This window comes from Carassius gibelio, chromosome B9 (genome assembly GCF_023724105.1).
Source record: "Carassius gibelio isolate Cgi1373 ecotype wild population from Czech Republic chromosome B9, carGib1.2-hapl.c, whole genome shotgun sequence".
NCBI lineage: Eukaryota > Metazoa > Chordata > Actinopteri > Cypriniformes > Cyprinidae > Carassius > Carassius gibelio.
Genome location: NC_068404.1, coordinates 11,010,778 through 11,023,871, shown reverse-complemented (window position 1 = coordinate 11,023,871; position 13,094 = coordinate 11,010,778). Strand labels below are relative to the sequence as shown.

General features: G+C 38.0%; 1 protein-coding gene across 1 annotated transcript; it reads right to left on the bottom strand.

The window, feature by feature from the left end:
* Window positions 1–9,988: 9,988 nt before the first annotated feature.
* sumo3b (small ubiquitin like modifier 3b) lies at window positions 9,989–12,501 on the bottom strand. The gene is made up of 4 exons (XM_052566165.1): window positions 12,335–12,501; window positions 11,586–11,714; window positions 11,395–11,466; window positions 9,989–10,849 (listed from the first exon to the last, which is right to left on the bottom strand). The coding sequence occupies exons 1-4, from the start codon at window positions 12,353–12,355 to the stop codon at window positions 10,787–10,789; spliced, it is 285 nt and encodes a 94-aa protein (XP_052422125.1). The 5' UTR covers window positions 12,356–12,501; the 3' UTR covers window positions 9,989–10,786.
* Window positions 12,502–13,094: the final 593 nt, after the last annotated feature.

Below are 13,094 nucleotides of genomic sequence, written 5' to 3'. Positions count from 1 at the left end.
CTGCATTGAAACCCTTTATTAAAGGGGTCTTATGATGCCATTTCAAGTTTTGCATTTTACATTTTTGCAAAACCTGAAATACACAGCTCATTCTTTATAAAAAGTTAAAGGTGTCATATAATGCTACGTGCACTTTTACAAATAGTTTGAACTGAAATGTGTGTTGACAGTGTGTGTACACAACCACTGTATAATGATAAAAATCCACCAAGTGTTTGTTTTTTTGTAATCTCGTTAAATGTTTTCCCCTTTCTCAAATCGAGCCATCTAACCATGTGACGTCACACGGTCGGAGGCCCCTCCCACGATTGTTTGATTGACAGCAGCGTTTCAGCACAGACTGGATTTGTGTCTTACCTCAGACCCGCCCTGAGTGAGCCGTCATCAGTCCGAGATGCAGACAGGAATGACTCCTAAGTGATTGAGGTGTTTCGTTCTTGGATGTAATAATGAACATAGCAGTCATCATTTTCTGACTGAAATCAAATCCAATTTATTGGATCTGAAAGAAATGCGCACTTGATCTACTTAAATGCGTTTATGTTCATGCACGAATCAATCATTCAAGATCCAGCCTCACCTAAAGAAGCAGTTTTAGTATAATGTATTTTTTATGAATCATTGCAAATCACCTTTCCTAATGTGCTAATTAGCAAGTTTCACTATGAATGTGGCTGAAGTAAACAGTCCCTCAGAGAAAGATAAGGGTGGGGTCAGCAGAGCTCATTAGCATTAAAGGGGGGGGGGGGGGGTGAAATGCTCGTTTTCACTCAATATCCTGTTAATCTTGAGTACCTATAGAGTAGTACTGCATCCTTCATAACGCCAAAAAGTCTTTAGTTTTATTATATTCATAAGAGAAAGATAGTCTGTACCGATTTATCCCGGAAAAACACGTGTGGCGTGTGGGCGGAGCTAAAGAATCACGAGCCCGAGTAAGCTTTTGCGTTGAGAGCATGTGGAAGCTGTGACATTACCATGAGGAAAAAAACCATCCAAAACAAACCATGGCTAACAGTCAGATTCAGCGTATATTTATGATCCAGAATCAGATCCAGAGGCTGAAATTTAACAAGAGCAGCAGCAGCAACGACTCTCTATGTTAGGGCTGTGCAAAAAATTGAATGCGATTTTCATGTACATCTCATCAGTAAAGACGTTCCTGTAATTAGAAGTATATCTCCAGCACGTGTGTTCAGATCAGGGTTTCCAGGTTTTCACAACAAATCCTGCCCAGTTGCTTCTCAAAACTAGCCCAATCCCGCTTCCAGAAGGTCCCCGATAAAACATTGCTTCCCGGGGTTAAAATATACGTTTTTTAGCAGGGTTGCCTTGGTAAAATTCACATTTTGGGGGCTAAATATCCCGTTATTTGTATTGGGGTCGCTGTGACCCGCGGACATGAAAAACAACCACCACAGACTTGGCAACACTGGTGGACATTTACTACACCGAGCCGTAATTCACTGACAATCTACACAAAATCGATGTTAAAATCGCAGGCGATTCTTTGTCGATTTTGAAAGTGATTTTGTGTTAGTTGTCGGTAGACTATGGCTCTGTGTAGTAACTGCCGCTCCACCTGAACCAGTGTTGCCAAGTCTGCGGTTGTTTTTCATGTCCGCGGTTTGAAGCAATCCCAATTCCAATAACGTGATATTTAGCCCCTAAAATGCTAATTTCACCCTTCCCAAAAATTTTATTTTAACCCTGGGAAGCAATTTTTATCGGGGAACCTCCCAGAAACTCGATTGGGCTAGTTTTGGACTAGTTTTAAGAAGCAACTGGACAGGATTTGTTGTGAAAACCTGGCAACCCTGATCTGAACGCACATGCTGGAGATATACTTCTAATTACAGGAGCGTCTTTACTGATGAGAGGTGCATGAAAATCGCATTTGATTTTTTGCACAGCCCTAGTATGTATTAAAACTGTATATATTTGCTTAGCGGTTTTGGAAAATGACTAAGTTCCACTTTATGTCGTCTTTTTTTTTTTTTTTTTTTTTTTAAGCTGTACATGTGGAAAGTGCAGTTTGATGACAACATCGCATGTTGTTTACTTGATGTGCTTACGCGCCGATTGCTAAGTTAACAACACAGAGATATTTGAAGCAGTTTTACTCACCGCCTGCAGTTCCAACACACGATCGTGACCCTTTCTCGTTGGGACTGCATTATCCTTAAGAAATAAACGATATGCAAATCCTGCGTCAAACTGGGCCTTGTTTGTAAAACAAGCATCTTCGAAATGCAGGGAACAAACAAAAACACTTGCACAACTCCGTTGATGCTCTGTAAAAATAAACTTCATCCACTGGTCCCTTAATGCAGTTTTTTTTTTTTTTTTTTTTTTTGGTAATCTGTGCAGGGTTGTCTTGCCCTGGCAACCAAAAACACAGTTCTTTTGTGACAATTCGCTCTCGCTCTGATCAGTGAACGTCTGTTGTGCTCTCAGTGCTCTGCTGTATGGGAGCGTGCGCTCTTCCGGCAGACGTGCCCTTAGGACCCATATAAGGAAATTCCGCTCCATCTAACGTCACACAGAGCCATACTCGAAAAAAACTTTCCGAAACTTGTGACAAACCGGAAGGAGTATTTTTGGAACATTAAAACTCCTTCAAACGTACAACTTAATTTTTGAAACTTTGTCCATGTTTAGCATGGGAATCCAACTCTTTAACAGTGTAAAAAACTCAGTATGCATGAAATAGCATTTCACCCCCCCTTTAAAGGAGAATTCCACAAACCAACAAGTTATCATAATCAGTAATTGTGTCCCCACTGGATGCAACAAATGCCTAGTTTGTAATGGGTTTTATTGGTTTTGTCTCGTCACCGGGACATGGCATCACAGTATGGCGAGGGGCGTAACATTTACATCACACACTTGCGGCATTCGGCCAATTACAATGCACTGGATAGCTGGCCAATTAGAGCACACCTCACTTTTCAGAATGATGAGCTTTGTAAAAATCAAGAGGAGAAACAATAATGTACATTATGTGGAAAATAATGTGATTTTTTTTAACCTCAAACCACATAAACACATTGCATTACACCAAATACACAACATAATTTTCTTTTTTAGCAACGTAATATGACCCCTTTATTTATTTAAAAAACTAATGTCTATGTGGGACATTTAATTTGAAATGTTATTTAATGTTAAAATTATTTTTGCTTTTAAAATATACTGATCAGCTGATAAATTTAAGTCTTAATTTAATAATGTTCACTATGCATTTTAAAACATTACATTACCTGACCGTGATGTAATCCTGTGAAGTAGCTGCCAGCGATAGAAAATATCTGACATTTGCGTGTCTGTTTAGCCACCAACCCAAAGATAAAATAGATATACATTTAAACTGAGCAAAATCATAACTTGCATGATGAAACTCTTAAACATGTAAAAATACACATTTTTGAACATCTTTTAAAATTGAAGGGATTGATAACCCCAAAATGAAAATGATGTCATCATTTACCCACCCTCATGTTGTTCCAAACCTGTATGAGTTTCTTTCTTCTGTTGGACTTTTGAGGTCCATGGGGACCGGCAACCGTTTGATTACACACATTCTTCAAAATATCTTATTTGTGTTCAGTTGAAAATTGTGTGTGCCTTGCCTCAGTTTCCCTAACATTTTATAAAAAAATATACATCAAAGCACTTAGGCAATAATAAGAACACTCTGTGCCCTTTTCACCTGTGCCGTATTTTGTCTTCAATTTCCTTCCTCAAAGCTGCTCAGTCTTATCTGAAAATCTGTCATGCATTCTGAAGGTGTGAAAAAGACATAGATTACACTAAAAGGAAACAAGAGAAAAGTCTGATAAAAATAACAAACAATTACACAAAAAAACTAAATACATTGCAGTAAATCTAATGCAAGATATTGCACACAGGGTCAAACAGTAATCCAGTCTTCCATGTTATTGTGTTAGAGATTGACTTGATAGAAAATGTTCAAAGGAGAATAAAACAGAAAGCACAACACAAGAGAAAATTATCTTTCAGGGTCAACATTAATCTGCTCTCTTTTGTTGATGCTGGCTACAAAACTCCTTACAGGTTCTGCGCAGCGATGCCAAAGATAAATTGTGTGTAATACAGCATAATGGATACAACTCTGCCATGTAAACATACGTCAAATAAGTCCCAGCAGTTCACCCCTAAACAATTAGGAAATTTATACAAAAAGCAGCAGCAGTGAAGCTCCATTCTTCTTTTCTATGGAAGTAGGAGCTCTTACATTTCTGTTTTCGTTTCATTATCAGTGTGAGGAAGAATCCTGGCGTGTTTGGGCAGGTGAATAACCGATCAGTGCATGTGAGAAATGACAGCTACTGTTTGCATTTGAACATCTTCTGCCCTCTGGAGAGGAACACCCTACAACTGTGACATCCACAATCTAAATACAAACACCATTGTGTTCTTATTTTACAGGCTGGACAGTGAATAAAAAATAAAATAAAATAAAAAAACAACCAAACTTCAAGAACACTCCTATCATTTTCTATTATTTATTTTCTTTACATAGTGGCAAAAACTATTAAAAGCAAACAGTGGATTTATTGTTCAGCCTGAGGGCTGTGAGGTCAGCTGGCTGTGATATTTCACTCTAATGCATTGTAAAAGGGCAGCTAATAGTTGGGCGGCTACATTGACACTCGCAGTAAGGCTGTAATCAGGAAGGGAAGCAGCCCCAGTCATTACTGTTGCTCTCTGCCTCAACCAGTCCATCTCACCTACTCATTAACCCTCCAACTGACCACCTGACCTCAGAAAACACCCAAATACCTGAGCCTGACCCCATGACTGCATGCATGAGGATGTCATACTCTTATTATATGAGGCACAGCGGATCTAATGACTTCAGAGAAACATTCGCATTTCACTTCTATTGATATGCATGATTGTACTACAGTAATGTGTGGCATTTTTAAGATAGATGAAACGTTTATATATAAAACACTGCATAGAGTTAAAACATTGTTTTTCTGAATTTCAATATTTGTTATATTTATTTTCTTTTTCTACATTTGATAATTCATTCAACCTTTAACAGAGAGTTTGTGTGACAAAAAGGAAGCTGTAAAGGACATTAGATTTTACAAAAGTTTGGACACTTCAAGTATAACTCTGGTTTAACTTTTTTTTTTTTTTTTAAGACTAAATAACATCCATGTTTTGGCACAAGTTGTGTCCTGTGTCTATCACATGTATTCTGGTGTAGTATCCAGTGTACAGACAGAGGGGAAATGTATCAGATATGCAGCATCTCTGTCAGTGGCTTCATTGTGTGATCAATTCTTTTGTATTCTGAGCTTAAAGTGTCATCTGATCCAAAGAGCCACAAACAATCAAAAACTATCAGCACTATGGCCCAGAGCGATAAAGGTGGGTAACTAAGAATCAATCTTTAAAAAGTTTCAAATGGGGTTTTACAGAACCTTTATAAGTTCCACAAAGAACGTCTTTTGTGAACCTTTTATTGACTGGTGCTTTAAACAACCCAGAAACTACACTGACCTGAAGAACCTATTCACCTCAGTTTTAACATAACAGGCCTTGCTATTTTACTTTCAATGTGCGAGGCTTTCAGTGTTCCAGTTCAAACACTTCCCTCGCAATTTTTTTTTTTTTATTGTGTTAAAATTTTTGTCTGAAGAAAGGCAAACATAAATTGTGATGAGAGCCAAAATATTAAAAGTAATGGAAGAATAAAAGTAATTCACAATTGTATCTAACTTTTGAAGTTTTATTTTTTAAGTTTGCATGCCTGGATCTCCAGAAGTGTTTAAGATGTCTTTATATCCTATCAGTTTTTGGTTCTTAACATTTCTTTTGGTATCTTCATTTTTAAAGGCCTATTAGGTTCAGTTGTAGACATATTGGGATCTCAGTGTGGCTCCATGAGTAAACTGGTAACTTGTACACATTTTAAGTGGTCAGTTCATCCACTGCTTTCTTCTTCATTTATGTATTCAGCTGGGAACCTTTATATTAGTTGACAAGGGATGGAAATTCAAGAATCCTATACAGTTTTAAAAAGGTGATACACAATTTTGGCTCTCATGTGTCTCTTAACCAAACTCAAAATGCCAATTTTGAATATGCACAAGCGTGAATGAGATCTGAGAGCTACAGGAGAAAATAGGATTTTGTTTTTCGGGTATTAGCCATTTCTGGGTAACTATTCCTTTTGTTACACACATTAGGACTGAAATGCATGGTAAAGAAATTTACTATAAACACAATTCGCTGAAACTTAAATATCGACTCCATCAATACCATCTGATGTAGGCTACTTACTGAGACACAAGTCAAAGATCAAAAGATCCCATCCTACGTCAGGACAAATCAAATCCTACATGTATTCATAGCATGTACTGCAGCTATACCATAGATGCTATCTGCCGCCCCAGTACCCAAGCTCTGCCACCCTGCCTGATCTAGAGGCTGAGACACAGACTGATAACCATCTGATAACTCCTCCAGCAGGGCAGATAATGCGCTCCTCCACACAGGAAACACTTTATCAGGCTCAGTGTTTGCCTGATCCAACGGCCCTTCACATCTCAAGGGCCCCTCAGCCCATGGTGAGCAGCCAAAGAGTTACAGTAGCAGATAACCACCGGCAGCTCTGTGATGCTCTACCCTGAGGTGTTTTGGGGAGAATATGAGGGGCAAGGGGGAAATGATTGGCTGATATAATCACTGGGGTGATAAATGTGTGTAATGACGTGTTACATAACTCTGAATGAGGCCTGATACTACATGGACACAGAAGAGGTTTTTGTCCAAGCGGGCAAGGTGAACCATTTTTGCAAATTGAACAAACTGACTCACTAGAATTATCTGGAATTCTGAAAGCTACATTAACACTCAAAAAAATTTTATATTAGTGATTAATTGGCCCGTAATCATAGAGGAACCACTTTAACTGCTATCTAGAACCTTTTTCAAATGGTATGTACAGTAGAACCATAAGTGGAACCCCATTCTACTCCCCACATTTTGGATACGTTGCTCCACTCTTGCTATGAATGGGAATTTAGTACAAAGGCAAAAGCTGTTTTTAATCACTTTTAAGCTTTTCTGAAGTCAAAAAGTCTCATGTGGGGGCCCTGGAATATTTCCAGGCCTTGGGGGCAAAAATGTTGTTATTTTCAGGAAATACAATGTATTTTAATGTCGTTTTTAATTCTTTCCACAGCTAAACTAAATAATTAAGATAGAGTTAAAGAACTATACAGTGGCTTAACAGGTTCTTTGTATGGCATATGGCACATTAACCAACTCAAAGAACCGCTGAAGAAACAATTTTGTCTGTGTGTGTGTGTGTGTGTGTATAATGCTTATACCGTCACGCAACTGAACATGTAGTTATACTAGTAGTGTAGTAACTTTAGTTACTTTTTTCTCTTAAACTTACCCTAAAAGTTTATTCCATTACAAGAAATTCCCACTGAACCATTTCTTGGATCAGTAATTGCATCAATATTTTTTACCAGAAAATGTATTAAAAACAAACATACAAAACAGAATTGGTTTTAAATGCAGTAAAAATTGTATTCAGGTTATTGTATTCAGTCTCACACAAAACTCCCCCACCCACATACACTGCTGTTTTTTCACACTTGTCTTAAATGGCTTGCTGAATGCATGACACAATAGCTGAAATAAGGTCAGCGTGTTTATGTCTGTGTCCAGACTGATGGTTGTCTGACACGTGAGATACATCAGAGCGGCGGGAGCCTTTAATCAGACCAGCGAACCGCTCATCAGCTCACACAGAACAGCATTCCTCATGTGAGATCAGACCTTGCTCTCCAATTTACCACAGCAGCACCAGAGACTCTGGGGACAAACATTTCAGAGACCCAAACAGACACACACACACACACACACACACACATGGACAGTGACAGTCCTGTAATCATATCTATGAGTCAATTATGTGCAAATAGTGAAAATAGCAACACACTTGGACTTTCGAGTGTGAATCCAGCATAATCATTCTGTTTACGCTAACTGATGCTTTCCACAAGACCAGCATGTATCATTAAAGTTTTAATCTTTATAAGTGTAACAAACACCTGCACATATCAAATAACACCATCATTCAGATGAAGGGATAAAGAATGCCGTGGCATTTTCCAACATGCTCTTCAGCGCTTTAATGTGAGTCAATATCCTATTAGGCCTTGATGTGGGCTGTAAGAGGTTTGCAGCCCTTCACCTGCTGCCATTGAAGACAACTTTTATCTAACGCAGTTCATCACATGGCCTTTGTCAGAAGCCTCCAAACAGCATGAAGACTGAAAGACCACAGGACTAGGATGAGAATATGTGAACAGATTTGAACTGTGATTTCAAATCTAAGGAAATATAGACAATAGCGACTGACCTTTAAGGTGCATAGATGGAAAACTTGCAACTTCATCTTTGGTTCACTCTCAAAAATAAAGGTTGTTTATTGGCATACGGTTCCATGAAGACCCTTTAACATCACAGTATCACAGTGATACCATAGAAGAACCATTTCTGGTGCCCCAAAGAACCTTCCAGTGACAATTTTTTTTATCCATCACCATTAGCATTAGCCGTCATGTTGTGGCTCAAGAGTGGGAATGAGAAGCAATCATGTAGGCAAAACATGTCAACATGGGATTGTGAGAAGACAATGAAGTCGATTTTTGTGTAGGGAGTATAATCAAACAACCTTGCCGTACAATGTTTATGAAATCTTTCAAAAAAGAGAGATGAATAATGTTTCCAAACCGCGACATTCCCACTGAATCTTTGGGATGCTAAATGTCCCTTTGTACCCTCATTGACTCTCCACATGTACGGGCAGGTCAGGAGGTAATTCATCCGCCTTTAGAGGGGATTACTGAGTGCTTCAAGTTAAATGCTTGAGATAAACACACTTCTCTGCTGCTCCTCTCTGATCTCTCTGTTGCAAAATGTGTTCCAGTGTAAGGGGGAGGTGTTTTCCAGCATACTGTGAACTCACTCATTAGCACAGTTGGACTTCTCTGCTTGAATCCCTACACAGACTGAATGTAGACACATTGAGAATAAATAAACAGCTTTGATATAAATGCAAATTGAAATGTAAAGACTGCTTTATTTAGCTCACAGCTAAACCATGCAAATTGTGTGGGGATTCCATTGTTATTAATTAGATGAATTACAAAATCAGGTTATGCAAATATATATTGTTCTTCATAAAGCATGCCGATGCAAACAATCCTTCTCATCTCATTATCTTAATAATGTTACCAATTTACCTCATTTAACAGTCAGGTATCAATGCTTAAATTCATATGTAATATATGGAACACGTATTAGCCCGAGGTATGAAAATTAATCCGTAACTAAAACATGTCACACTTGTTTTATAATGATTCTGGGGCTCAGACTTTTACAGATCCACAATAAAGAGCTCTTTCTCTAGATTGATCTATTCTGTGGCATTGTCAAACATTCACATCACAGTAAAACAATTTTACAGTAAAGCAAGACGATACTATATTAATGTTATGTTTAGTCTTTATGAATGTTAGCCATGAATGTAGCTACAATATATTTTGTTGTTGTATTGTAGCACTGGATATTACTTTAAAGAAAAAAAATAAGACAAGGATTCCTGGATTCAAAGAGTGTTGTAAGAAAATCTTAACTTAAAAAAATAAAAATAATTCTACATATGGCAATTTGTTTCCGTATAAACGAAACATTGTGAGAATCAGTGTGCTGAACTCATTCAAACAATAGCCTCTTACTAATACTATTCCATTAAATGCAGTGGCAGAAATTTTAGGATTAGTTGGTAGAAAATATTTCAGAACTGCATGCAATCTCTCTCAAAAAACGAAGGAAAAAAACCCTGCACTAGTTACTCCATCTAGTGGCAAACCATTGCAGTCTTGAACTGACCTTTATACAGCCTGAAGAACAAGACAAATCCACATCAGTATCAAAGTATATTTATTATTTACAGTAGTAAATGGCCCAACATAGGATCCTCTCCTCACTCAAACAGCCCTGCCATTCCTATTACAACACCCACATATTGATTTGGCTTGAATTCACTGTGGAGTTGCAATTACACCAGGATAGAGTTTAATACTGTTGATTTGCCAGAAGGGCTAAATGAGAGAAATGTGTCTATATGACGTATTTGTAGAGGGCAAACTATGAGATGATAAAATTAAGGGGAACACTTCGTTTATATCATGAAATTCATAGCAAATTTTAAAGACATATGCATAAAACCTTTTAAAATAAAAAAAATGTACCGCAACCACAATCTAGATTTATTAAACCTGAGGTTTCAGAAGAACACAATGTCACTGTTCGAAACGGTTCATAAAAAGGTTGTCTTAAAGTTAAGTTGTTTACCACAATTAAAGAAATTCTGGGACTATACTAAGGTCACAAACATCCTCTTTCACAAAGCTTCCCTCCTTGTATGTAAAAATTGATGGGGGAGGTGCAAACATACATAATACAAAAACATATACAACAGGCATACAATCTCCAAAAGGGGTAAAAAAATAGAAAACATTAACTGTCAACTCAACTTAGTTCAGGGACAACATTGCAAAAACGGAAACGAGGTCTTTAGATGATTAAAAAAAAAAAAAATTAAAAAGAGAGAGAGAGAGAGAGCTATTAACTTAAACAGATTTGATTTCCAAAACCTTTTCCATTTCAGCCCTGAACTGCAGTGGAAGTGAAGAGGAGCACAAATAAACCAGCTTCATCTTTAGCAGGTTCCGCCCGTCTGCTGCTGGAATACATCGATAGTGTCCTCATCTTCCATTTCCAGCTGAAAATTCACAAAAACATACACTGAGTACATTTACAACTGAGGCCTTATAACCGTTTGTGTGCGCCAAGCTCCAGGTACGCAAATACACTATGACAAATGCAGTTTTTGTTTTTTAAAGCAGTTTTTATGGATTGCTTAATTTTTTTGGACAAAGTCTGCATCCTCGATGAGAAATTGAGGTGATTAAATATTACTGAAAGCAACTAGGAAAATACAGTCCACATAGCAAGACACCAAACATGTTTATTTAAAAAAATATTACTAAAAATAGGGTGAGTTGTGATGTTTGACTCTAGCTGTTTGGGCTCTCATTATGACGGCACCCATTCACTGCAAAGCAGCCACTAGTGAGCAAGCGAGACAGCGCTAAATTGATCCAAATCTGTTCCAATAAAGGAAGAAGTCTATATCTTGGATAAGGCCTGAGGGCAAGTGCATTTTCTGCCAACTATTCAGGAAAACATGAACTCTTCCTTTAATCGGTTAACATATTAGAAGCTGCTAACATCTGTACCAACAAATTCAAAAATAAGAGTGCAAACCTGTGCAGGCGTATCCGTCTCATTGATCGGCTGACCATCAAACCTGAACCTAATTTGCCTTATGGATAAACCCTGAAAGAAAACAAAAAGTTATAGATCTGCTGCATATCAACATAACGTCAAATGTGCAAAGTTTGGCGTGTACAGATGTCAGGGTCACCGGAGCTCAAGCTCCAGTCTAGCATCCTCACCTGTCTTTCGCAGTAGGCCTTCATCAGTTTGCTGAGGGGGGTGTGCCTTTTAATTTTGAACTGGACCACAGATCCATCCTGACCGGCCACTTTCAAGTTGATGTGGTCGTTTTCAGTCTTCACGCCCTCCTGAAATGAAATATGCAGTGTGTGTGGTGTTAAACAAAGATGAATCATAAACATGCACTGTTGTGAAGGGTCTTAGTCACACACCAGGTAACTTAACAGATCATTTTAGTTAAAACCACCTTGTGCTTTATATGCAGTCCCTGTATTAATCATTAACGTTAGAGGTTCCTGTGATACCGAGTACAGAGATGAACAACGCGCTAAAACAGCCAGACTTTCATCTATATCATCAGCATGTGTTAAAACACTAGAGTTATTGGAAAAAGAACCGCGTAAAGAACTGTGCGACGCTTTCGGTGCAACTGCGTTTGGCGCAAAGTTGAAGCAACTAACGTTAACGAAAGAAAGCCAATCTGAGCACCTCGTTGATGCTGAAACGGAGCAGCATACTGCCGATTATATTGTTAGCGACAATAAATGTATTGATTCTCCATCTAGTTGGAAGGATGGCTCAGATACATGGCCATATGCAGAAAATGCGCAAAATCTTTGTTGAAAACCTCTTTGTTTCCGCGCATATTAAGTGCACGATCCCGGCAATGTATAATCACACATTATAATCACATCAAAATACACCCCTACACGCTACAAGAGCTCGGAGCACAGAGACATATATGTACCTTTGGCTTCTCGTCTGACATTTTTGTAGAAATGTAGGATTCTCCCGGTAGATGTGGATGTGACGGTACCACGAGTCCTGTCCTCCCCGCGCTCTGCAAGAAAGCGCATACTGGATTCCCACGTTTGATTGGCCCGGGCAAAACCACGTGACGCCCAGCAGGGCGCTGTAGACCAAGAACGCGCAAAATCAACTCGTCCATTTTATTGGACAGTATGAAACCACGTGACCAATCCTCATGTTCTGGTTAACGTTTGAGGTTAAAAATTACTTTTAATTATGAATATGATTTCAAAATGATAATGTGTTCATTTTGGTTAATGAAGCAACGACTAAAAACACATCTCTTCCTTTTTTAATAGGCCCTTTAGCAATGTCTATTCTAATTTTGTTTTAACTATTTGTTGACTTGATCCTCCAACACTTGCAGTCTGTTCGTTTCATAACTGCTTGTTTTATTGTTTATGCCTGTAACATACATACACACACACACACATACGTATCATGTGTATTAAACATTTCTACATGTACTGCATTAGGCTAACAGGCTTGTCAAAGCATTTGCATATTATTGCTCTTACAATGTAAACTTATTGTGCTTCTTTGGGGTCTCATGCATAAAAAAAACTAAAACATGATTAAACATGATATACATTTAAAAATGTAAATATATATAAACTACCTTTAGTTTATTATAACTAAAATATTAAAATATATAATAAATTAACTGACATTGCTAAAAAAAAATTGTGTTGTACTTT

Excerpts from the sequence above, each read along its gene's own strand:
- sumo3b (XM_052566165.1), bottom strand. The coding sequence starts at position 12,355 with ATGTCAGACGAGAAGCCAAAG. Across the intron at positions 11,715-12,334 it reads TGTCAGACGAGAAGCCAAAG|GAGGGCGTGAAGACTGAAAA; the intron begins GTACATATATGT and ends ATTTCATTTCAG. Across the intron at positions 11,467-11,585 it reads AGGCCTACTGCGAAAGACAG|GGTTTATCCATAAGGCAAAT; the intron begins GTGAGGATGCTA and ends GTTTTCTTTCAG.